At 34.7% G+C, this 26,965-nt stretch overlaps 3 protein-coding genes across 3 annotated transcripts; 2 read left to right on the forward strand and 1 right to left on the reverse strand.

The window, feature by feature from the left end:
- Positions 1-10,484: 10,484 nt before the first annotated feature.
- LOC108218298 (uncharacterized) lies at positions 10,485-15,163 on the forward strand. The gene is made up of 9 exons (XM_017391198.2): positions 10,485-11,041; positions 11,141-11,545; positions 11,638-11,770; positions 11,875-12,116; positions 12,253-13,160; positions 13,259-13,605; positions 13,703-13,966; positions 14,069-14,274; positions 14,366-15,163. The coding sequence occupies exons 1-9, from the start codon at positions 10,808-10,810 to the stop codon at positions 15,077-15,079; spliced, it is 3,453 nt and encodes a 1,150-aa protein (XP_017246687.1). The 5' UTR covers positions 10,485-10,807; the 3' UTR covers positions 15,080-15,163.
- Positions 15,164-15,714: 551 nt separating this feature from the next.
- Positions 15,715-17,961, forward strand: LOC108218456 (small ribosomal subunit protein uS11z). Its single transcript, XM_017391389.2, has 6 exons — positions 15,715-15,884; positions 16,632-16,751; positions 16,832-16,877; positions 16,978-17,063; positions 17,335-17,464; positions 17,706-17,961. The coding sequence occupies exons 1-6, from the start codon at positions 15,882-15,884 to the stop codon at positions 17,771-17,773; spliced, it is 453 nt and encodes a 150-aa protein (XP_017246878.1). The 5' UTR covers positions 15,715-15,881; the 3' UTR covers positions 17,774-17,961.
- Positions 17,962-19,035: 1,074 nt separating this feature from the next.
- LOC108218455 (beta-fructofuranosidase, insoluble isoenzyme 1) lies at positions 19,036-24,426 on the reverse strand. The gene is made up of 6 exons (XM_017391388.2): positions 24,013-24,426; positions 20,278-21,152; positions 20,022-20,183; positions 19,686-19,930; positions 19,488-19,581; positions 19,036-19,386 (listed from the first exon to the last, which is right to left on the reverse strand). The coding sequence occupies exons 1-6, from the start codon at positions 24,230-24,232 to the stop codon at positions 19,204-19,206; spliced, it is 1,779 nt and encodes a 592-aa protein (XP_017246877.1). The 5' UTR covers positions 24,233-24,426; the 3' UTR covers positions 19,036-19,203.
- Positions 24,427-26,965: the final 2,539 nt, after the last annotated feature.

Below are 26,965 nucleotides of genomic sequence, written 5' to 3' on the forward strand. Positions count from 1 at the left end.
TATGCCCTCAGAAAGCTTTGTTGAGCATCTATACCATTTTTAAAGTGGTAAGACAAACAATATTTCGCTCTGATAATGAAGCCTATTAGTGTCAACAAGAGGCCATTGCCCAAACGAATAAAAACAAGGTTGAAACATAGCCTAGTTCATCATTGCTCCATAACTATTACATTTCATCAATGCTACTCGTTTTGTCACCACAAGGAGTTGTAGATTCTACCAGTTATCATGTACTGAAATGCACATAGCATAGAAGCTTAGAGGCCAGGGGGAAACTTCTTGATTTACACTTTGCTTCGAATATTTGATTTATTCATCGTTTGATTTGATACCCCTGTACAGAAAGTGGTTGTTTATTAATCTGGCATCTAAGAATTTTGTACTCTCTTTGTTCACAAAGAAGTATTATAAATCCTAATACGCGTAATTTTATTTTCTTTGCAGCAAAGAAACTCACTACCAGTCTATCACACCATAAACAATGAGCCAAAGATATATTGGTCAACTGATACTTGTTGATGAGCTCACAGTCTCAAATCAGGCCAATTATATGAATTGGTTAATCAGCTTCTCACCCTTGCATTTCGAATTAATGATTAATTAAAGATCAATCACCCGCGAATATCCATGGAATTGCTTGGAGTAAAAAAAGATTACCTCTGTTGGTAACTCTACAGAGACCAAGCTCTTCACAAAGGTTTCTACAATCCGTAGTCCCGTCCCATTTCAGGCCAGTGATCATGCCACATTCGGAAAGATGCAGCTGTAATGAACGTGAGTTATTTTATGGAATATTTAGAAGTTAGAACACGATTTGGCACAACATAACTAGTTCTTCACCACCGCTAGCAGACTAGCATGCATTAATGGATGAATAATAAGGCTTACCGGTTACCAGCACTTTTAATAATATCATTTATCTCACCTTGGGATAATCTGCAGCACCAGACGTGTAGTTGACAAAGATTGAGAAAACACTTATTTAGAGCAAGTGGAGCGAATTGAATTGTCCACACATTCATATCAGGTGGAAGAAATCTTCTGGTGACTCCCAGACTTGGTTTCTTGCTAGTAAGTACATGAGGCTCGACCGGCCTGATCATATTTATAGTTAAGGTCTATCTACAATGCTGTGTCTATTGTGTTATATATACTTTTTAATGGTGCATCTAAGATTATTATTAAATAGAAATATAGTTTTGGTGTTCAGGAATAAGTTTATTATAAAAATCATACATATTATTGAGTTCTTAACAAAGCCTTTATAAGTAGAGCAGACACTGGATAAGAGACTATGAGAGACGTTTAGGACAATCGGATACGTTGATCAAAGAGTAGTCTTATTGTCCTCACATTTCATCTTACGTTGGGAAATATGGGAAGGTAAACGAGTCAAATTGTTGGTGAGCTACTTGAACTCGATTCACAAAATATTTGAATTTGATTTGACAATAATCAAATTGAGCTCAAACTTGAGCTATTTAAATATTCTATCTAGTCGAGATCAAGCTCGAGTATTAAATTATTCGATTTATGAGATTCGCGAGCCTATGTTTATTTTATATATTTATATATTGTAAATATATTATCATATAAATATTTAATATTTAAATAAACAATATATTAAACTGAGCCGAACTCGAGACAAACATATTACATTTAAGCTTCTTTGAATATCCAGCCAAATCGATGTGATCTTTCAAGTTTAAGTTTATGACTTGATCAAATTCAAACTCGAGCCCAACTCCGGATATTTTGTCAAACTCGGACCTGAATTTAAAAGAGGAAACCTACATGGGTGCATGCTCCTTTATCAAAAGAAAATGGAAACACCCCATGAATCAACCCTTTTTCTGTTCGGGTGATTATGCTCTAAGGCACTATAGTTTTAACTTACAGATCTCGTGCAAGCTTAAAAATTACATGTTTAAAGTTACTTGCTATGAGTTTTATTCCAACAGCCTTTGTTCCTTGTTCTGGTCTATACCAAAACTCATATTGTCTATATTTTGAAACTTCTTAGCAAGACAAGAGATTGTAAACAACAGAAAACAAGAGGGTATTTTGCGGAACCAAGATTTTACAGATCTCAGGACTGAATTGACTAAGGTTTGAAATAGTTTATTCTTAACTGTATAAGAACCAGCCGCGGCTAGGGTAAATTTTCTCACTAACATTCGGAGTTCAACCAGCCTTTACCCTGATTCCGCCAGTAGTACCCACTGATCTTGATATCAAACAAACACTGTGTGAGAATTTGTTGGTGATAGTGTGGCCGACCCTTTCCGGGCAGACACACTATCACCACAGTTACATGTCCGCCCCAAGCAGGGGTGGCCAGATTATCTGCAAGCTTTAACAAAACTTGTGTTGTCCAATTTTTCAATTCTTTCTGCCATGCTATTTTACATTCTCTTGGTAAATTTTGATGTTTTTATTATTAATCCTATATATCATATTATAATATGTTATTACTTGATATATTATATTATATTAGTATTAAATTATATAATAATTATTATTATTATATCATACAATATTGTTTGATATTTTATATTATATATCATACGATATTTTGATAATAGAATAATATATAATAATATAATAATATATTTTGATATTATAATACTCCCTCCGTCCCATAATTCTTGGCTTGTTTGACTTCTTATGATCAAATTGACCGAACTTTGACTACAAATTATATGTAATTTTCTTGTAATTTTAAAAACATAAAATATGCATAATAAAGTATGTAAAGTATATTTTTTAATGATATGATTTTTATGATTGTTCTTAATCATATTATATATGTAATTTGTAGTCGAAATTTGGTCAATTTGACCATCAAAAATCAAATAAGCCAAAAATTATGGAACATAGTGAGTATTATAATAACAATATAATAATATTTGTGATATTATAATATTATATAATATGAATTAATGTCAATTGTCAAGTAATACTGCCTTCGTCCCTCTTTAGTTGTCACTTTAACTTTTTGCATGTAATTTAAGATGATTAAAAACCATACTTCCACTTATTTTTTTAAGAGTTTTTTTTTTGATGTAAAATTTATAGTTTATATTTTTTTCATAAAAAGAAAATATTAAAAATAATAAGTGGAAAATATAATCACCTGAGATTACGTGCAAAAAGTCAAAAATGACAACTAAACAGAGACAGAGGGAGTATTATATTATAATATCAAAATATATTATTATATTATATTAATAATATAATATTAATAATATAATATTATAATACAATATTATATAATAATGGGATATAATATAATAATATGATATAATATTTGATATATTAATACCAAATAATATTATATTACAATATAATATATAATATTATATTAATATTATAATATAATATTATAATATTAATATTGTTCGCTATTCTATTAATACTAATATATTATATTATAATATTATACAATATCAGATAATTATCTATTATATCAAATAATATTATATGATATTATAATATTATATAATATCAAATGATACTATATTATAATAAATAATAATATATGATAATATATTTTGATCAAATAATATAATATTATAATATAATATATCAGAATAATAATATATAATAATATAATAATATAATAATATGTTTTAATATTATAATGTAATAGTATTTGTTACATCACTATTACATTATAATAATATAATAATATGATCTCATCAATCTAATAGTATAATAATGGGTCGTGTTCCACATAAAACCATTACACAAAAAACCCTTACAACTTTTAGGGGCCGTTTGGTTCGAGTTAAGGTAACATAATGGAACTCAGGGAAACGAAGAGATGGGAAAAGAATGATGCTGAATTGTATTATCTGTTTGGTTTTGATCCGGAAACGGAATAAAAAATTATATGATTATTCCTATATTTGATTTTTAAATATTAAATAATATCAAAAGAGTCAAATATATTTATCATTATAATTTGATATATTTTATTATTTAAAAATTTTATTAATTTTATAAATATCTTGACTTATAAATTATATTAAAATTATTTTTAATATGTAAAAACTAAATTAAAATTTATTTTTGATCTTCAAATATATTTTACATATTATTTTTTAATGTTAATGATTTTTGAAATAAATTGTAATTAAAAATAAAATAAGAATCAAGAAAGGGAAAAAAAATACCTGTGGGGGTGGGGAATGGATCAGGAGGGATTTGAGGTAAAGCTAAAACCAAAACAAAGGAAAGGGAATGACAGATTCATAAAACAAACAATAACAAGGGAATGAAACGGGTTGTTTCCCTTCCCCTTTGTCAGTTATCCCTAACCAAACGGCCCCTTAATTTATTTGTAGTATTTATTAGGTTCTGCAGCAGAATTGCATAAGCAAAAAATGTCAATATATATTTTAAAATTATTTTTGAACACACACAAAAATGAAAAAAACATGTATTTAGATATAGGCCCTAAAAATTTATGAAAAAACATCCAACTCAATTGTGGGATTGTGTGGCTAACCCCCGCCGTACGGACACATTTGATGTTCGGTAATGTGTCCGTCTCACGCAGGGACGGCCATGGGCTGGGTATAATATTATATACCCGTCCTTAAAACATATTAAGGATACGGATCGCGCTCAAAAAAGAACTTGTCTTTTAAAATAAAATCGCAGTTGCAAAATTTTTTTTTGCTACCATACCGTCCGCCCGAGCACCCTGGTTACTTTTGAAAATTGGGAAAAAAATGGTCACATTGGTAAGTTTTTTTTCAGGGTGGTTAATGTTAGATTCTGAAGCTTTAGCTCATTCAACCAAAAGAAAACTTGTATGAAACCATTACTGTAGAGAGAGTTTACACAAGAACTAAAAACTGTATTGTAAAAATAAAGTCTGTACACTGCTGCTATATTTATATACAAACTGAAATCTAGAAGTTTCTAATCTCTAAGACTAACAACTTGTAACTAACTTTTAGACTTAGTGGCTGAGCTGTTATGACAGTTGTCATGACAGTTGTCTCCACTCTGTTCAGCTAACTTGTCCTCAGTGTTACTGCAATGTAGTAGCTTAACATCCCCCCTCAAGTTAGGTGTTTGAAGCATGTTGCAAACTCCTAACTTGGACAGTAAGAATCGTAACTGATAAGAAGGCAGAGCCTTGGTAAAAAGATCAGCTGGCTGTTCTGTAGTAGGTAAATGATGAGTAACAATAATCCCTTGCTTGATCTTCTGTCGAATAAGATGGCAATCTATTTCGATATGTTTAGTGCGCTCATGAAATACGGCATTGGAAGCAATATGGAGTGCAGACTTATTATCACAGTACAGAGAAACCGGTTTGAGATCAGGAATATGTAACTCTGAGCATAAGGACAGTAGCCAGGTTATCTCACAACAAGCATCTGCCATAGCTCGATACTCAGATTCTGCGGAAGAACGTGACACAGTGTGTTGCTTTTTACACTTCCAGGAGACAAGAGAAGATCCTAAAGTAACACAGAAACCAGTGATAGATTGTCTTGTAGATTTACAGCTGCCCCAATCAGCATCTGAGTACACTCGTAAATTAAAGGAAGATTTTCTAGGAAAGAAAATGCCCTGACCACTCGTAAGTTTGATGTACTTGACAAGTTTCAGAGCAGCAAGCCAATGTATCTGTTGGGGAGCATGCATAAATTGAGCTAGAACATGTACTGAGTATGATAAATCAGGACGTGTAATAGTCAAATAAATGAGACGTCCAATGAGCCTCCTATAAGCAGTGATGTTGGTAAGTAATGGAGAATCAGATTCTGCAGTAAGATTGTGATTCTGTTCAATGGGGACATTACTTGGTTTTGCCTCCATATAACCAACATCCTTTAAAATATCCTGAGAATATTTGTTCTGATGAAGATAGATACCAGCAGCTGTTCTGTGTACTTCAATGCCCAAGAAATACTTTAGTGGTCCTAAGTCTTTGATTTTGAACTTAGTGGCCAGAAAAGCAGTAACTTGAGACATCAGGTCAGAATCATTTCCAGTTAAGACCATATCATCAACATAGACTAATAGGATGGCTATCTTTGACCCTTGCTTGATGACAAATAAGCTAGAATCACTAAATGTTTGAGAAAATCCAAACTGTAACAGTGCATCTGACAGAGTATCAAACCATTCTCTGGGTGCTTGACGCAGCCCATAGAGAGATTTGATAAGTTTGCACACTAAATGAGCACCTGGAAATTGCTTTAAGACAGAATCAGGAATATGATATCCAGGAGGGACTTCCATAAACACTTCCTCATGTAATGACCCATGCAGAAAAGCATTAGTAACATCTAGCTGTGTAATAGCCCAATTCTGCATAGCTGCTAAGGCCAAGACAACTCTGAAAGTAGTCATTTTTGCTACTGGAGCAAATGTGTCAAAAAAATCCAACCCCTCAGTCTGAGTAAACCCCTTGGCAACTAGTCTGGCCTTATACCTATCTACCTTCCCATCTGGCAGATACTTTACTTTGTATATCCAGCGACAGCCTACTACACTCTTATTGGCAGGTAGTGGTTCAATAGACCAAGTGTGATTTGCATCTAAGGCAGCCAACTCAACATCCATAGCAGTGCACCATTCAGGTGATTGAATTGCTTGATTGTAGGTGTGTGGTTCTACAATCTTTTCAGTAGTTGAAACAGAGTGGACAAATGAAGTTGGAAGACCAGTATAGTCATTATACTTGACTGGAACAACTCTGTTTCTTACAGGTCTAGTAGGAGGCACAGGTGCACTTATATCTTCACTGCTTGAAGCAGGAGAGGAGTCTAAAGTACTTGATGGTGGAGAAATTTCAGGTTGACTAGTGACAGCTGGTGTGGCAGTAATAGGATCAGACTCATATGTATGATAAGACATGTCTGAGAAAGTAGGAAGAATAGGTGGGGCATGTATAGTTTGAAAGGGAAACTCTGTCTCAAAAAACTTAACATCTCTAGAGATAAACACTTGTCTGGTGGACAGATTGAGTATTTTGTATCCCTTCTTAGCATAAGGATAACCCAGAAACACTCCTTTGACACTTCTAGGTGCAAATTTATCTGAGGACTGAGGTAATACTGTGGCAAAACATAAACAACCAAATACTCGAAGTAAAGAGTAGTCAGGTTGTTTATGAAATAACATTTCATAAGGTGATTTTCCATCAAGTAAAGGTGTTGGAGTTCTGTTTATCAAATAACAGGCAGCAAGAACACAATCTCCCCATAAGGTAAGTGGCAGATTAACATGAAAACGAAGTGCACGTGCCACATTTAAGAGATGCCTATGTCTTCTCTCAACAATTCCGTTTTGTTGAGGAGAATAGGAACAAGTGGTCTGATGAATGATACCAGTACCAGAGAAAAGAGTTTGTACTTTAGAGTTAACAAACTCTGAACCATTATCTGATCTAAACACCTTAATAGTCTTATCAAATTGAGTTTTAATGCAAGCAATAAACTCAGAAAGAATTGAATGCACAACAGACTTATCAGTAAGCAAAAATAGCCATGATGCTCTGGATTTATCATCCACTAGAGTAAGAAAATATCGACAATTGCCATGAGTTTTTGTTCTATATGGACCCCAAAGATCCATATGAACCAAATCAAACACATCAACACTACTAGAATCACTTATAGGAAACGGCTGTCTAGCTTGTTTAGACAAGAAACAGCTATCACACACAGAAGACAAATTGTTTTTACAAGCAAAAGGAAACAATCTAAGGATCTTTTCAGACACATGACCAGTTCTGGCATGCCAGAGGTCAGCTGACACAGCAGAGTAAGCAACATGAGCTCTGTGTATGGTAGAATGAGAGTTGACAGAGCTTAAGATGTAGAGTCCATGAACATTTCTACCAATCTCGAGGTCCCTCATCAAGGTAGGGTCCTGGAGACAGCATTTGTCATGAGAAAACACAACAGATTTGTGAGTAGAAGTAGTGAGGAATTTTGTGATAGAAAGCAAGTTATACTTAAAAGTTGGAACACACAAAACATTGTGTAGACTAACATGTGTTGAAAGATTAATAGACCCTTTGTGAGTGATAACAGCAGTTTCACCATTTGGTAAACAAAGCACAGAGTTACAAGCAGTAACATTGTGCAAAAGATGAAGATGTGGTGTGACATGATCTGTGGCACCCGTGTCTATTATCCAGTCAGTAATTGCAGAAGTAGTAGCATTTACAGGACTAGCAAAGTGTAGTGTTATACCTGCAAACTGAGTGCTATTGATCAAGGGAACACTGGATGAACTGGATGAAGGATCAGTAGGAGCAGAATAAGTGGCCTTAAGAGAGCTTTGAATCATCTGCATTAACTGCTTGCACTGTCCTTCAGAGAAATTAGCAGATGAAGAATCAACAGAGATAGCACCTGTGTCCTGCTGAGTACTTGAGGTTTGAACCTGAGCAACAACAGAATTCTTTGAGGACAACATTTTTGGCTTTGGCTTAGGCTTACCATGCAACTTGTGCCATTCAGGATAACCATGGATACAGAAACATTTGTCTTTTGTATGTCCTTGCATATGACAATAGTCACAATAGACAGGAGGATCATTTTGTCCTTTCTTGGCAGATTTCTGAAAAGCAAGGCGAGTTTTGACTGATAGTGCCACATTATCAGAAGTCACATGAGATTGTCCAGTTATCTCTCTTTGATTCTCTTCTTGCAAAAGCATAGAATAACATTGACTCAGTGAAGGAAGAGGCTTCATGAGAAGAATCTGACCTCGTATAGCAGTAAAACTATCACAGAGTCCCATCAAGAATTGTGTCAAATGTATATTCTGATCACTGAGATCCAGGTTATTGTTGACATTGCATGTGCATTTTCCACAAGTACAGCGAGAATTTACCACAATACTGTCCAATTCATCAAGAAGAGACTTGAATTTAGTGAAATAAGCTGTAACTGACATTGTGCCTTGAGTAAGATGTGAAATCTCCTTTCGCAAGTTGAACACCTTTGGAACATTTGTCTGAGCATACCTGACTTGAAGTTCATCCCATATGAGTTTAGCTGATCTCATATACACAATACTGCCTTTGATAGTGCTTGAAACTGAGTTGAACAACCAGGACGTTATCATATTGTTACACCTAATCCAGTGCACATACAGAGGTGAATTGGATGCAGGTTGAACATACGTTCCATCAACAAATCCAATCTTAAACTTGGAAGAAAGTGCAATTTCCATAGATCTTTGCCATTGTCCATAGTTATTTTCAGTAAGAATCTCAGTTGTGAGCACAAGACCTGGATTATCCGAAGGATGCAGATAATATGGATGATTAACATCCAATAGAGTAACATTGGAAGTAGATCCCAGAGTAGCAGATGCATATGATGCAGATGTCATTGTATCAAACACTTAAGAGGCACAGAGAACTCAATATACAGAGTAATTGTAAGCAGCACACTTCACACAGAAATTCAACTGAAACTCAATTGAATCTATTCACACAAGAAATCACACAAGAAACTGACGAATAACAAATCAAAGAAACTGTTGAAGATCAAGAAACAAATGCGAAGAAACAATGCGGAGAAACGTGAGAGCTTATCTTGACGATCGAGAGCAAAGCTTTGGAACCAGAAGATCGATAAGAACAATCACCATACGCTCTGATACCATGTTAGATTCTGAAGCTTTAGCTCATTCAACCAAAAGAAAACTTGTATGAAACCATTACTGTAGAGAGAGTTTACACAAGAACTAAAAACTGTATTGTAAAAATAAAGTCTGTACACTGCTGCTATATTTATATACAAACTGAAATCTAGAAGTTTCTAATCTCTAAGACTAACAACTTGTAACTAACTTTTAGACTTAGTGGCTGAGCTGTTATGACAGTTGTCATGACAGTTGTCTCCACTCTGTTCAGCTAACTTGTCCTCAGTGTTACTGCAATGTAGTAGCTTAACAGTTAAAAATGTGAAGAAGTCAGAATTAGTTAGAGTAATACTCCGTAGTTAGTCATCAGATTATGTTAATTTAATGGCGGCGCTTTTTATTGATTTCAACGCGGTGTTAGTGAGGACGATTTGCACAACTTGCTTAATTTTGATTATGAGTTTGTGTGTGAACGTAGTTATTAACAATGGTCGTAGGTAATAATTGTTGGGTCTAGTTCTGTGGCAGTTGTATGTCACTGTTTAATTAACCTATAGATTTTGAGTGGTTTGATAAATATCTAACGGTCAAGATCATATTAAAATTTTAATCCCCAATGCTAAAAAAATTGAACATGTTAAAATTTTAATATGATTTTGTCCGCCGAATATTAATGGAAGATCCAAAACACACAACATATGTGTTACAGTACTTAACTGCTCCACAGTTATTAATGGCTGTGGACCATTAGCCATAATTGTTAAGTTTGAACTTCAAAAGTAAACTTTGTACAAAGAGAGCCGTCACAGAGAGCATGACATTCGAGTTAAGTTTGCAACTCAAATTTTTTAACGTACATTAAAATAGTAATATTTAAATATGGTTTGAACTTCTTCAAAGGTAAATATGGTTTGAACTTCTTCACCTGAATCAGAATTTCTTAACTTTATACTTGAGTTTTTTTATTCATTTCAAATTTTTTTGCATCTCAGTTGCTTATTCAGCTCTCTTAGACTACGTTTTATTCCTGCTACTACCCGTAGAAAGATATTCAAAGAGTATTTGAATTTTGAAGTGTTCAAATGGATGACCATCCCTTTTCAGATAATTTATGTATAAATACACACACACCATGTTATTACCTCTTTTATACTCTGAATAGACTTTCTAAACAATGATGAGTGGTGAAGGAGATGGTTATGATGTGGTTGTTGTGGGCTCTGGATATGGCGGCTCTGTGGCAGCTTGTCGCTTGTCAATGGCGGGATTGAAGGTCTGTTTGGTGGAGAAAGGCCGGAGATGGGAAGCTCGTGATTTTCCAACCGACAGTTTTCAGATGCTTTCAGCTTGCAGGTTTGAAAAAAAGAACTTAGGAGTCAGCTTTGGTCCCAAAGATGCACTGTTTCAGGTTCTTTGTGTACTGTTTAATCTGTCATTTAATAAGAGTTGGCATAAAAAATTATCAACTGATCTTGTATTTGGCCTTTTTCTATATTTTATAAAATAGATATCTGAAGACAGAGACTCCGTAGCGGCTGTGGCGTGTGGGCTTGGTGGAGGTTCATTAGTCAATGCAGGAGTGATCACACCAACTCCGGTTCGTGCAAGAAGGAATCTGAAATGGCCAAAAGAATGGGAGAGAGATTGGGAAATGTATGAAGCATCAGCTTCAGCCATGTTACGAGCTCAAAGTGTTCCGACCAAATTTCCAAATGCCAGAATTATGGAAGACGTGATTGGAGATGAGTTCGTGGAAAGTACAGATGGTCCGCTGAAACTGAGCATAAACTTTGATGCAGAGAAACAATCATCTCAACTGGATGCTTGTTTAGCTTGTGGCAATTGCCTTTCTGGCTGTCCTTATAATGCCAAAAATTCTACTGATAAAAATTATATACATACAGCTATTCAGGTTAACAAAATGCATATGCCCGTCTTCTAAGCAAGTTGGTAGTGTACTTTTAAGGATCTCAATATATATTTTTCTCTTTTGGTGCGATGCAGAAAGGATGTGCTATAAAAACAGGATGTCAAGTTCAGTACGTGGTAGAGAACTCCGACAGTAGAAACAGAAGGCGGTGGCTGGTGTTCTTTAATGAGATTGACAATGTGGAATGTGATTTTGTGGTCCTCTCAGGTGAGTTATATTAAGACTAGGTTCAATTGGTTGCTGGATGTTGGGAGCGCTGACTGTAAATTCAACATCATTTTTTCAAATTATATGCTGCTGTGTTTTTGCAGCTGGAGTCTTTGGCACAACAGATATTTTGTTTCAGTCAGAACTGAGAGGATTAAAACTTTCTGATATGCTGGGTTCAGGGCTAAGTTGTAATGGAAACAATGTTGCTTATCTTGCTGGAAGCGCAGCACCCTTGAGTGCCTCTGGTTTAGATAGAAAGCAGTTCTCAAAAGTATCGTTTCAAGAACGTCCTGGACCTGCCATTTCCTCCTCCTACACTAATTCTTTAGGATTTACAATTCAGGTTTGAGGTTCCCCTGAATGCCATCCACCATCTATCTCATATCTTTATGCATTAGTCTTGTTCATCAAATAGACTGCGACTTGGGTTCCTGTGCACAGATTACATAATAAAGATTACAAATTTTTTCTTTCCACAGAGTGCAGTGCTTCCAGCCCCTTATGTTGACCTACTGTTTAAAGGGATTACAACATATGGTTGGCCACCTGGCTATGGGATTCTATATGGACTCATTGACAAAGTAAAGTATATTCTAGGCATGAAGAACTGCCAGGGTATGATTCTTAATGTTATGGGATATGATGAGAGTGATGGGAAAATCACATTTGAAAAGGATACAAATAAGATCAGTTTTCAATCACCACAAGATCCTTTACTACCGCGAAAAATCAAATCCCTGCAGAGGCTTAGTAAAAAATTAGGTGGAATTCTTTACATGTCAAAGTATCGGAGTACCTCTGTCCATCTTTTAGGTGGTTGCAATGCATCAAAAGATCCTTCAACTGGTGTTTGCAATACTAACGGTCAAGTGTTTGATTCAAATGTTCACGACACTGTGCATGCTGGTCTCTATGTCTGTGATGCCTCCTTAATTCCTTGCTCTGTAGGCATTAATCCGTGTCTTACTATAGCTGCAGCCTCTGAACATGTAAGCAAGCATCTTGTGCAAGATGTTTTGAAGTACAAAAACCTAAATAGCGAAAAAAATAAAAATACAACTCTTTATCAAACCATTGATTCAGTGGGCTCTGAGACAACAGATGGAAGCCAAAGTTCATCTATCCTATTTACAGAAACCATGAGTGGGCATATAGGGGGGATGCCAATCACTGCTCATCTGAAAATAAAAATTAATAAGGAAACTTCTAAAGATGAACTTTCCCTTCTCAGAGGAAGCGTTGGTGGATATGTAGTATGTACAGCAATAGAGAAGGACAAATTACATGTTATAGATGGGAAAGTAGACATGTGTCAAGTTAATATCAAAAGTCCTTATACGCAATGCATGCACTATCGTCTCCTCCTTGCAGCTTCATCTGGTTCAAGGTTTGCTGAATTTTCTGGTTATAGATTTTAACTATGTTCTTTTTTTTGGATTTAACTATGTTCTTGTAAATAAGAAAATCTCTGTCTCTTGATTGTAGATACATTTTGGAAGGAAGGAAAGTACTAAATCCATTTCTCCTTGGATTATATGTATTAAGAGAGTCCACAGAGCTGCATGTAACACTCAAAAAAGTAAACAAGAATAGGACTGAGGACCAAGAATTACTAAATTTGGAAGGACTGCTTCATATTTCAGTGTTTGAGATCTTAAGGACTTTAGTCAGCATGAGAGGGCACAGTAAAGTGAAGTTCATATCTCTTCTTTTACAATCTTTCTTCAGAACTTACATATTACAGATACCACGTGGGGTTCACAAGGGCTTCACCACTTCAGAAATTTATGAAAGAACTTATCCAAGTAGCAGTTTGCTTGAAATCAAAACAGGTACACTCAAATTTATCATCCAAGTAGCAGTCGCGTCTAAGTTTTTCATTGTTTTGTACTGAACGTTTGAATGATGGCCTTTCTGGTAAAATTGCAGAAGACGGATTTATGATCAGTTGCAAGCAGTGGAAGTGCAGTCAAAATCCAGTGGGAGCTGAGGGAAAGATGAAATTGCATCCAGTTCTACTTATTAATGGATATGCCACTGAAAGCTACTGGTTACCAACTGAACCAAATGACATGGTTAGAACTCTGCTAGGACAAGGCTATGAGACATGGCTGCTTCAACCAAGAGTTCACCATTCAAATTCTTCAAACAGCTTCTCAATTGAAGATATTGGAAGATATGACATACCCGCAGGTAAAAATTAATTGCTTAGCATGTTTTCTTTTTTTTCTTTTTTGTTGTTGTTGTTAATCAAGCTTTTTAATCATTGAATTTTGCCTGTCCATTAATCTGCAGTTTTCAAAAAGATACATGAGTTAAATGCAAATTCTGGAAAAGTTCATGTGGTTGCTCACTGTGCTGGAGGCTTAGCTATTCACATTGCTATCATGGGAGGTCATGTCTCGCCCTCTCAAATAGCGTCTCTGTCCTGCACCAACGCGTCTATGTTTTTCAAGCTCACGGCTTTAGCATCCTTCAAAATGTGGCTTCCTCTTCTACCGGTACACTCTTTCTTCACAAACTCAGTCCAAATGTAAACTGCTCTAATGTTGCATCTCATGTTCATTTTACTTCCTACACAATTATGTACAGATAACAATGTTGATACTCGGAAACAACAAGACATTACCAATGATAGGAACACTGAAGACCAATTTTTCTCAAAGGTTCCTCAGATCCATAGCCCGTCTCATACCACGTTATGAGAGATGCACATGTGACGAATGTGAAGTATTTTCAGGCATATTTGGAAACGCATTCTGGCATGACAACATAACCCCTAGCATGCACAATTGGTTGAACAAGACAAGCCTGCCAGTACTTCCGATGGCAGGTTTTCCTCACCTTAGGAAAATTTGCAACAACGGTTTCATAGTCGACAATAATGGACAAAACTCATATCTGATTCATCCCGAGAGAATGGCATTGCCTACACTATATATATCAGGTGGGAAACCAATCCTGGTGACTCCTGAGACTACATTTCTGGCTCACAAGTACATGAAGTTGCACCAGCCTAACTATAGACACGAGAGAGTGGTTGTGGATGGTTTCGGGCACTCGGATTTATTTATCGGAGAAGATTCTTACAAGAAGGTTTTTCCACACATTTTGTCTCACATTGAGCTCACTGAAAAGGAACTAATTTCATCAGCACCGAGTAGCAAAGAACGGAGATACCATAGCAAACAAGCGGTGGATTGGGGTAATGATCCATATGACAAAGCGATAGGAGGATTTGCTAGTTGGATTTCTCCATTGATTTATGTAATGTTTTTGTTGTTGCTGATTATATTTATCATTTGATCTCCAGAGTCCCCTGTAATGTATCTGGAGTTTTGTTCATTGTTAGAGATTTTTTTAAGGCACATGATGTTATTACTTGTTTGATTCTTCGCCCAGACAAATTACTCTCTAACTCCCGTAATTTTTAAATTTTCAAAATAATAATAATAAAAACTTCCTAAGCTTGAGTAATATTTACGGATGATTGATTTCTAATATTATGATAATTTATATAATAAATAAAAATTAAATTGGTTGATTTTCGTTGTGACAAATCATTTTAATATCTAGACAGATTAGAGCTTCCAATCCCGTGAATATTATTTTAAATATATATATTTTCATTAATATATTTATAGATACCGTTCAATATTATTAGAAAAGTATATTATAAAATAAATTAAAAATCTGTTAATAAAGTGCCGGTTATAAGCTTGACTTGCATGATTGAAAAATGATTAAAAAGAAAAGAAAGACCAGTGGGCTTTTAATCTTGAATCTACAACTTGGGCCTCGCGGTTGAGTCTGAACGTCTTAGTTTACTCTCAGCACCAATCACACAGCTTATAATAGTACCAGGGTAAAATTGGAATTCCATGCAGTAACAAACTCAAACCCCTTCGGGCCTTATTAAAATCAGGCTCATGGAGATTATTGGACTTTAACGTTGAAAGTGCAAGTTGGGCCTATCCTGGTCTCTCAGACTAATCAAAACCCTAGTTATATATTTTAGTATATCACCGCATTATCGCCTCCAGCAGCTTCTTCTACTGACAACATCGTCCCAGCCTGTGCAGAGTCGTATAATCGTTCGCCGTTGAAAATGGTAAACACATGTACAATTCACAGATTTCTTGTTGACGTCTTATTTTTGATTCATCGATTGAGATGTGTTTTGTCTGAATGTTTTATTGTATAATATTAAAAACTGTCTTTTTGTATGCAAATTTGTTTTGAGTAAATGTTAATTTTAGAAATTTATATGGTTGTTAGTTTTTTACATGGTCTAGTTGTATTTCTTATTCTAATCAAAGGTATTGAATCAGGGTGCCAAAAACGAAATTTAATTAGTGCAATCTAATTAATTTCAATGGGTTGTTTGATGCTTTGTTTATGAACCAATTTTGTAGATGTACAGATTATTTTGCAAAGACCTGTTTATATTTTGTTTGGCGTGAAGGGAATTGGTTTTTGGGCTACTAAAATTATTTATTTGACCTGTTTATATTTTGTTTGGCGTGAAGGGAATTGGTTTTTGGGCTACTAAAATTATTTATTGTATGAGCAAATGATGTCCATTTAATTGTTATGGAGGAGCTTTTCTTTTGAGGACTGCAGGCCCGAATATTTTTATTGTTGGTTTTTGGGCTACTAAAATTATTTATTGTATGAGCAAATGATGTCCATTTAATTGTTATGGAGTAGCTTTTCTTTTGAGGACTGCAGGTGCCCGAATATTTTTATTGCCTTGGCTCGATAATTAGGGTGTATGAAAAAAATTCTGAAAATTTTGGGACATGTTAGAGGTTGATATTGTTGAATTTATATATCTTTCGTGTTTTCTATGTAATAGTCGAGGAGGAAGACCAGAGAGCCTAAGGAAGAAAATGTAACACTTGGACCTGCTGTCCGAGATGGCGAGATTGTGTTTGGCGTTGCCCACATTTTTGCTTCATTTAATGATACCTTCATTGTGAGTATTCTATACTGATTCAGTGTTATAAAACTATCATTCAGTTGTTATGTAATTTAACATAATTATGTGAAATACAGCATGTTACTGACTTGTCTGGAAGAGAAACCATGGTTCGTATTACTGGTAAGTTTGTTTTCTCTAAATGCACACACAGATAACACACTAATACATGTAGAAAGAGTATTGACTGTTGTTATTCATTGTTTCTTCTTGTGTTATATAGGTGGCATGAAGGTAAAGGCTGACCGTGATGAGTCTTCCCCATATGCTGCTATGCTTGCTGCACAGGATGTTTCACAACGATGCAAGGTGATTCATATCTTTCCCTAATACACAATAATATGCAAGTGATTTCTTGTGTTTAAATATTCAGAATCTAATCTAAAAAAACACTCTTTTGGAAAGAAGTTAGTGTGGAATCAATTTCATTATTTTTCTGATTTACCTTCGTCTACTCTAGGCTTCTCAATGCAAAATATGTTACTTTTAGGTTCTTAAAACATCATGTCATTAGCACCACAAGGAAATGCTGACTAATTTTTATTATCATACGGTTAACTGTTCCACATAATAATTGTAGGAACTAGGCATCACCGCTCTTCATATTAAACTGAGGGCTACAGGTGGGAATAAGACCAAGACCCCAGGTCCAGGTGCCCAGTCTGCACTCAGAGCCTTGGCTCGTTCAGGAATGAAAATTGGACGAATTGGTACATATTCTAATCTATACGCTTGGATTCTGAACTTATCTTGAGCATTTATCCTAGTGCTTCTTCCATTTGAAAATGTTTTTATTACTAAACTATTTTATATCCTGGAATTAAAAAACATAGTTGTATGTTGAAACCAAACTGTTAAGTTTTGAGTGTGTGATCAACCATCAACTGCTTTCAATTTTAGTCGACTCTGCAGTTATGATTGTGTTTTCTAATTTTCTCAACCAATTCGCAGAGGATGTTACCCCAATTCCCACCGACAGCACTCGTAGGAAGGGTGGTAGAAGAGGAAGACGTCTGTGATTCTTATCCGTTGTGTTCTTAAGCATGTCACCAGTTACTGTCAGAGCACAATATCTTATGTTTCTTTTGAAAATTCATGTAGTTTGGGAGTATTTTTCCAGTGGCATCTGTTGATTCTGATATTAAAATTTCAGATTTTCAGATATTTTTTTCGGTTTAATCAAGTTTATTGGTTACATTACTTATAACCCCGTGTTCAGGTTTTAATATGAAATCATACTGTCACACTTGGACCCAATTGACTGGTAATCCAAATTTCTGTCATACATAGTTTCAGACTGCTAGAGTGTTGTTCCCTTTATAGGTTCTTAAAGTGTCCTTAGGCGCATTAGCAGTGTTGCAATAAACCTGAATCATGGTCACGGAACAAGTTAATCTGATTAATATTAATTGGATGATTAATCAGATAGTTGGAGATTTAATCAATATGTTAAATCAGATTAATAACTGACTTTTGAGACTGGCCTATAGTGGTAGAAGTCTTGGAACGAGTCATTTTGAGGACCCATAATTCAATGCTGCCAATATTTGATTGATGTCTATTGAGTAACAGGGTTTCCTGTATGCATTTATGTGAAACATAATTCAAACATACAGGTACCTAGCATTGCTGAATGCTGTGCAAGTGTGTATCATAGTGCCGACTTGCATAGTATAGCCCTCCGTCTTCATGACAATATTCAATTTTAATACAATCTATATGAAGCAGTAACATTTCTGGGATTTTATACATTGTTGGTTTTATTTCTTTTGTGCATGCTTTTGTTGAATAGATCACCTCATGTTTCTCGTATTTTGTATCAATCAAGTTCAAGTAAAGCAGTTAATTCCATGTTTCTATTTGTACGCTTTATTGGCCTTGCATAGAAACCAGTCGATGTTCGATCATCTTAGAAATACAAGGTCAAGTCAGCCAGTAGTATCGTTTTCACAAGATATTGGTAAGTACCTAGTAGAATTAGGATCGGTTTTCACAAAACATCGTCAAGTCACCAAGTATTAGGATCCATTTGAATCCGTTTTCATAAGATATCGTTAAGTCACCTAGCAGTACCTCTCTTTTTATAAGATATCGTCCAAATCCCCTAGCAGTATCAGTAGTATATGTTTTTTTAAGATATTGTCCAAGTCCCCTAGCAGGATTCGTTTTCACAAGGTATTACCAAAACGTTGTATTTTCTTTGTTGAACTTCAAAGCCTGACAGATGTAAGCAAGAGAAGAGTGTATCCACCAAAACTCGAACCATCGACCTCCAGAAAACTATTCTCAAAACCTAAATAGGTAGAAATATATTATTATATAAAGTGAATTGATCATGTGAGAGACAGCTCTAGCATTGTATTACAAATGTGGGCATGACTATTCCGGGATGAAAAACAAAATTACATAAGTCAACATATTTTCCATGTACGTTTTCTTCCTGCATTGGTTAGTTCATTCGCAAGGGCTTCTTCATGCTCCATGCATCCAGATTCTCTACGGTAATAGTCTCTGAGCCATTGTTGAAGACATATAAATGAGCATTTTCATAAACTGCTAGCGTGGGATACACCCTAGATGATATGCATGTCTTTCCTTTAGCTCCAAAACTCTCGACAACCGAATTATCAATCTGCAAACAATCAATTCATATTACATATACTGTTTAACAAAACAGAGTTATTAAAATGATAATAGCAACTATATATATTGCAAAACTAAAGAAAATCATACCAAGCTTCTAAGAGAGATTTTCTTATCAGTGGCCAGATCAACATCGACAAAACCTGCAAATGACGGTCTGTACAATCCTTCCTTTAACGAGGACCTGTTACAATTTTAGGAAACAAAGAGTTGGTTTTAGTTATATGAACAGAGGTGGGGAGAAGAAAACTTTGGTTATATTTTTTGATACATGAATTAAGTAGAGACCTTGTTGCATCAGAGCACATAAGAACTTTATGCGTGTTTTGTGCTTTGAACACTCTGAAGAAGACAGGAGTATATTCTTCTAGCTTTTCTGAAGCCAGTGTTAAGAGGCCAAATGGTCCAACTCCACCTTGAACTGTAGATCCCTTGAGGCTGCAAATCTTTTCAGCATCATATTCTAGCCATTTCGGATCAAATGGCTCAGCTTTCGCCAAACTTTTAAATGAAAATGTCACCTCGACATCAGCCTGGAATCATTAATAAAATTATACACTAAAACTTCATTGCACATGTATGTACAGATCCAACTTTGCCATCAATAAGACATACACTACTAACCTGTGCAGCTGTAATTCCTTTTACTTCAACAAGTTGTCCCTTAGCCAGCTCTTGTTTTGTGGAAAACTTAGCTTTTGACCCTCTCAGTGTTTCTAATTCTTCGATTGGCCACTGCATCAATTGTTTCCCGCTTGTATCCAACCAAAGTGTCCGTGGAATTAACTGCGTATATATTCTCAATGTTAGTTGCAAAACAGTAATGCTTATATACATTGTCATTACCAAATTGGATTCTCTAACTGAATGTGTAACTTACCTGAATTCCAGCCCATCCCTTTGCAACATCATGAGCAGTACTGTCAGATTCATTAGCCCAACCCCACAGAATTCTCCGATTCTTAGAAGGATCAAAGAACGTCTTTGATGCGTAAAAGTTTCCATAATCATACCTCAAGCCGGCCCAACCATCAACTGATGTATTGTCCGGGACATACCTGTCCTTATCAGTAAGATATGTACCAACGGTGTAATATTCGTACCTTGTTAAATCTAAGCTAACCTTCAGCACATGCTTAACACTTTCTCCTGTTACAGAAGTATCTAATCCATTCAATCCCTTCAGTGATACTGGGAAAAAATCAGGACATTCCCACATTCCAGTGTTAGCCTGGGAATGGATCGGGTGTTTAGCCTTGGTCCATTTAATAAAATCTTTACTCCTGTACAAATACGCAATTCCTCTTCGGTTCCTCTTACTACCAACCAACATTTTCCAGTGTCCACTTTTGTCCAACCATGCTGTGGTCGGATCCCTAAAAGCAGTGGCATTTTCCCCATTGTTGGCAACGACTAACGGGTTGTTATCGGGTTTGATCCACTTCCGAAGGTAAGGATCAGAAAGGTTGGCGGGAATAGCATAGTTTTGAACTTGTACATTTTTTGGGGGGCCTTCTACAATTCCAGTATAGAGTATCACAGGCTTGTTACCTGGAAGGATAGTCGCTGAACCGGACCAGCATCCATATTTATCAAATGGTTTAGATGGAAAAATTGCAGGCTCAAGCGGTGTCCAGTTGATCAAGTCAGTCGACACCGAATGAGCCCATACAATATTACCCCACACTGCACCCTTGGGATTGTACTGATAAAAAAGATGATATACCCCCTTGTAATACATTGGTCCATTTGGATCTGTTGTGTGGTTCATTTCCAGCAGCATCAGATGAACATGGAAAGAAAAATGAATTTGATTAGCCAATTGACTTTTAAAAAGCACGATACAACCAAGGCCAAACTAGAAATTGAAAGCTACATAACTGCTGACTCTCAATATGCACACATGTATAAATGTTCCAGAATGGCCATTTGTGACATTTTTATGGATAATATTAAAATATCGAAAAAGATTACGTGCTAAAGAGGGAAGGCAGAAAAGTAGTTAGAAACTTGGAATGAAGCCATAAGTACAAAGGATAATGATAAGAACAATTTTAATGTTGGAAGCTGTTACAGGCTTACAGCAAAAGGAGTGATGGTCTTAACGGGATTCCTGCAGTTTTTTCAAGCAGAGCTCGTGAGTGGTGACCACTGTTGGGTCGAATTCACAGCTCTAAAAGACTACCAAGTGGCCAATTGCACATAAGTCACTACGTACTAGATTTTCAGACCAAGGGTAAAATCTTAAATCCAAAACGGATAGAATATGTATGATGTGGAACTGGATTTCAAATCTTGGTCACAGAAAATACAAAACACACATGTATATTCATATGAATAAAACGATTATTTTCACTTATTAACAGTAATTCCATAAAAGACAACTTTATGCATATTTAACAGTCGTAGAAGACAACTATATAAAACTAAGAAAGAGGCGAGGAGGGGACTTGCTTTTACAGTTCCTCCCCGAAACAGATAAGAGGTTTACACAGATTGAAGTCCCGGACAAGTCGAAATTGGTTAAAATTTTGGATCACAGGTCCCAAACAATAACTTTGAGCTTCAGTTAGTATATAAGGATCAATAAAGTTTGTATTATTAAGTATTTTAGCTTCAGAGTCATTTTAAATCCTAATTTTACTAAATATAAGACAGAGGATTTGTTGCCGGCCCTCCAGTCGGCCTATTGTTTTTTTAAGGTGAAGACGTGCAATACAAATGATAGTAGAAAACTAGCAATAAAAGTGATGCCCAAGCACAACCAACTCATTAATATAGTAGTACTATTGTTCCCGGAGGAAGAAGGCGCCTGCTAATATCGTAGATTCAGACAACCTGGTTTGAAATTCTAGATCGATCGATCATGTTTACACTACCGGATCTAGTGCCAACTGTATTAGTTAAGTTCATCATAATACCTATCTACCAAACTTGTGTCTCTTATAGAATGATAACCGACAGACATTACAGCCTTATCGACCAACTTCAACATTTCACTATTTCACACTTGATGTCCAAAAGTTTACATTCTTGCCAAATTTTAAGTTTTGAGCTTGCATATTCTATTTCAAGTAATACTTCAGATCCGTTAATCATCATCTTGAAACAAAATCAAGACAAATGAGGTGGACAGAATCTACCAAATTTTACGAAAACCGTTTTATGCGAAATTAATACATACTCCCTCCGTCCCTAAATACTTTTCCTGTTTGTACTTTTCACGTTTGCCAACACACATTTTTGATCGTTAGTATATTTCATTTCGTAGTAGCATTAAATATAAAAACTTCACCGTATTAAAGTACTCGTGAATACGAATCTAACAAGATCACTCATGACTATATTTAGTTTTATAAATTAGATGTAAATTAGTAATTTGTCTCATGTTATGAACAGTACCGACATTACAAATAGGAAAAGAAAAAAGAAACGGAGGGAGTACGTTTTATGCGAAATTAATACATAATTCTAAATTTAGAAATTATATAAAATGATCAAAAAATACATATCATTATAAAGGTGAATTCTGCAATTGGTGACTATGAGGTGGACCTGGTAGCAACTAGCAATATAATGTAGACTTTTATTACTCGGAACCTTATTTTTGCACTCTAAGTAAAAATCTAAATTTTTTTTAGCATATGTTTTTTTTTTCGCTTGATAATTTAAATTGGATATTTTTAGTCAAGAATCAACCCTACTCACCTTAATTTCTGGACCAGCCTGAGAATCTTTTGGTTACGAGTTACGACTTTCTATTTTTTAGTGCACTGGATGACAAATTTCCCTATCAGAATGCAGAGCCATATACAACTAGCAAAATTAGTTAATACTGTTCTAAATTACATGCATGTGGATCTACTCGTATTAGCTAGTCAAATTCAACGACTTGAGTTAAGTGTCTCATTTGAATACTGTGTATTATACCAACTGAGATTTCAAAATTGCAGTATTTGAAATTACCAAAAGTTTTACAAGCGTGAGTTTGGTGTAAAAGTTAAAGAAGAACACAGATTAACAACTAAAAGAGCATGTTCCTCCATTAACGTCGGAAAATTATAATTACATTTGTGGGTAATGGTAATACAAGTTAACTACCGGTCTCTTTCTTCTAAAATCTCGAGGTATTTAGATGAGTCAAAGGGGACTACATGGACTAGTATTGAGGGAACCACGTATTGTATTATGTTTAATTAAAATAAACACTGAAAATGAAGTATTGGTATATGTTTAATTTTAAGTCAATTTTGGCTAAAATACGCTGGAAACATTGACAAGTCCCAGGCTGTGTTTTGTACGGGAGCGAGTTTGACTGACTTAGGTGGCAACTTGCAAGATCACAACAATAGCATATGCATCGGAATCTATGTAAATGTTTAGCATGCACACAGTTTGATGCTAAAGGATAATCATACTTACCATTCATATTAATCACATACTTACTAGATCATCAATAGTTCTAATCCACTACTAATCCGTATTACTCAAATTCAGCTATTCTAAGTCCTAACCAACTACGTCTCTACATGATTTTTAAGGCAAAGTTTAGAAAGATAAGTACACGAAATCTGTACTTAGCATCAACAGTTAATAAAAGAGAAGGAGATGGTACCGTTAATCCAGTTTTGTTTAGGTTGAAAGTGGTAGCCAGTTCTGTGGACTTGCTTTACATTCTCAGCACCAACAGACTGCAGATTATAATGAATTTCGTGGAAGGCTTCGACGCCGTTAATGTATAATGTGGTTGTTAATACAAGCAAGATGGCTAGGAGAGATTGAAGAAACGGGAGAGAGCCGTGATCATAGTTACGGTTTCTTATTGTTACACCCATCCTTGCAATTTCAGGGAATTATATTTGAAGATTAAAAACGGGGGCTTGGATATTGTCTCTCTCCGGGAGAGAAAGATGAAGAGGAGGGAGAGAGAGATGCGAGAAATGTGGTAGAGATGGTGGTATTTATAGAGAGCAGGGTGCAGGGAAGGAAGGGGGAGATGTTAGCTGGATGAGAGAAGAAGATTAAGTATGTACATTTTTAAATAATGATTTAATAAATAAAGTAACTTGCCGAAAATTTATTAGAAAGATTAATAAATGAATTAATTACAAAAATTAATTGATGGATCAATTTGTTTCTACTTTTCCTGTTTGATTTCGGTTTTTACTTCTATTAACCCAGCAATTTGAGTTTCCGCATTTACTTCATCCGGCATGGCATCTGATTGTATCTACCAAATTTTTAATTTATAGTAATACAATAGTGATATAAATTTTATCAGAATCTAATTATTTTCCGTTTTCGAGACATTGTAATCTATAAGTATTCCGCAATTCTATATATTTACATTTAAAGAATGTGAAAAAATCAATTTTCAATTTTCTGTATATTTTGCATATATATAAAAAAAATTAAAATTATAAAACACTTAAATATTGGGGACTTTCAACACAATTTTTATCGTTCTATAATCCGACAATTAAGCTTTCTAGCTTCCTATTCTCCTAGCTTTGAACTTGGCGTCTGTGAGGCTGTTGTCTCCGTTAGTTATACTTACCATCTCCAAGAGTATTCGTCTATAATTATATAATTAAATATACTGTACTTGCAAGACATTAGTATTTCAATAATATTGATTATATTAATTATATATTTTTTAAAGTAAAATAATAATATTAATTTAAATTGTTATAATTAGAACATATTATATTAATCTAATAATATAAAATTTTAAACTTTTTATATAATTTTCATATATAACATATTTTAATCAGTTTTAATTAAGAGTCTGGAGAAACTCTCCGCAGACATTAGTACTTGTAAATTTCAAATTTCTCGTAATTAGGTAATCAGGCATTCTGATAAGGATTGAAAAATTAAAGTTTGGATAAATATCACCTGTTTTCTGCTTATTTGGATTCGTGTCATCTCCATTTACCTTTACAATGTTTCTGGATCATGGTAGACCCATTTACTCTTTCTTACCGACTGTTAGTAGTGCTTCAAACTTCAAAGATTTTTGATTTATCAAAAATAATAATTTTAAAAATAATTCTACTGATAAATTGATAATTTTATGATTAATTAAAAAAATTAATTTATCAATATTTTTTCTAATAAATCTTATAAATTCTAAATCAAAAAATTGTTAATTAATTCCGAGTCACGATTAATCCTAAATAAGAAGAGTAATAATTAGATACATTAGCCGCACACGTTGAATCAACTTCAAATTTAAAACACCCGAGTACTCAAAAAGAAAATCACCTACGTCTGATTAATTTATTAGGCTAAATGGTGCATGTGTAATTAAATTCCTGCCAGGTAAAGTTGGTTAACCTCTTGAGATGAAAAGACTGGATTTCGCAGTATGAAAGGAAAAATGTTCAACTTAATTTAAGTACGGAACTGAATATTGAAAGGTAGATGACGATAGTCGAAGACGAAGATTCAAATTTTGATTTTCTGTTCCTTGCAAGTCAACGAGCTGATCAAATGGTCGACGTGTTAGTCCGAAGGCCACGCTTACATTTTTCCGGTTCTCTTCTTGTTCTAGTACTTTTTATTTCTCTTGATATTGTTTGCGACGCAATTTTCCTCTTTTCCACTCATTTTATAGAAACCCATCCTCCTACTATGTTTTATTTGACCCCCTCAGTTTTATATTTGGAGTATTTACAATAATTACAAATTAAAAGATAATGTGTTATAGTATGTGACTATTTTTTTTAGAAAAAAAATAATACACTTACGTAGAAATATTAGCGATATGCAAGTGCTGAAAAAACTTGACCCGGATTTTCCTAAGAAAAAACTTGACCCGGAAATAAATGATAAAATAAGGCGACAGCCGCCAATAAGAAAAATAAAACGGTGTATTATGCAGCTACCAAAAAAAGTCTCAAGTTCCTATTAATGGATAGTCACGCACAATACTTTTCAAACCTTTTGAGCCGTAGACCATTTTTTATTTTACAAACTTGGCGGGTCGGTGACACTTGCTACTTTGTTAGTGTGTTGCGTTGTTGATATTGACCCCTTGTTTTCAATAGAAACCTGGTCCCTTCTTTATAAACGTTGCCTTTAGAATAAATCGTGACCTTGCGAGTAAATAAAACGACCACTCTAATAACCTTTCAATTGTTAGTAATTAGTAATTAGTAATTAGTAATTAGTAATAGTAATTAGTAATTACTCTCTCCATCCCATTTTAAGTGTCCTATTTTGACTTTCAACAGTCAAACTGACCAAATTTTGACCAAGCATAAAGAACAAAATCGTTATTATTTTAAAAAATTAAAAATTACATTTTATAGTGTATTGTATGTACTGCATAATGACATAATTTTTTTTATTTTTCAAAATTATATTATATGTGTAAATTTCAGTCAAATTTTGGGCAATTTGACCATTCAAAAGTCAAACATGACACTTAAAATGGGATGGAGGGAGTAGTAATTAGTAATTAGAAATTAGTAATCAGTAATATAACTTGAACTCGGCTAAATAGTTCAAGAATATAGATATGTCACGAATCTCAAGTATAAAACTTAGGTCTAATATAGATT

Source organism: Daucus carota, chromosome 4, assembly GCF_001625215.2.
Source record: "Daucus carota subsp. sativus chromosome 4, DH1 v3.0, whole genome shotgun sequence".
NCBI lineage: Eukaryota > Viridiplantae > Streptophyta > Magnoliopsida > Apiales > Apiaceae > Daucus > Daucus carota.

Coding starts and splice junctions, on each gene's coding strand:
- LOC108218298 (XM_017391198.2), top strand. CDS start 10,808: ATGATGAGTGGTGAAGGAGATGGTTATGATGTGGTTGTTGTGGGCTCT. Junction 11,042..11,140: donor CCAAAGATGCACTGTTTCAG/GTTCTTTGTGTA, acceptor TTTATAAAATAG/ATATCTGAAGACAGAGACTC. Junction 13,967..14,068: donor AAGATATGACATACCCGCAG/GTAAAAATTAAT, acceptor ATTAATCTGCAG/TTTTCAAAAAGATACATGAG.
- LOC108218456 (XM_017391389.2), top strand. Junction 16,752..16,831: donor CATTTAATGATACCTTCATT/GTGAGTATTCTA, acceptor TGTGAAATACAG/CATGTTACTGACTTGTCTGG. Junction 17,064..17,334: donor ATGTTTCACAACGATGCAAG/GTGATTCATATC, acceptor TAATAATTGTAG/GAACTAGGCATCACCGCTCT.
- LOC108218455 (XM_017391388.2), bottom strand. CDS start 24,232: ATGGGTGTAACAATAAGAAACCGTAACTATGATCACGGCTCTCTCCCG. Junction 21,153..24,012: donor TAAACAAAACTGGATTAACG/GTACCATCTCCT, acceptor ACCACACAACAG/ATCCAAATGGACCAATGTAT. Junction 19,387..19,487: donor AAATCTCTCTTAGAAGCTTG/GTATGATTTTCT, acceptor GATTGTTTGCAG/ATTGATAATTCGGTTGTCGA.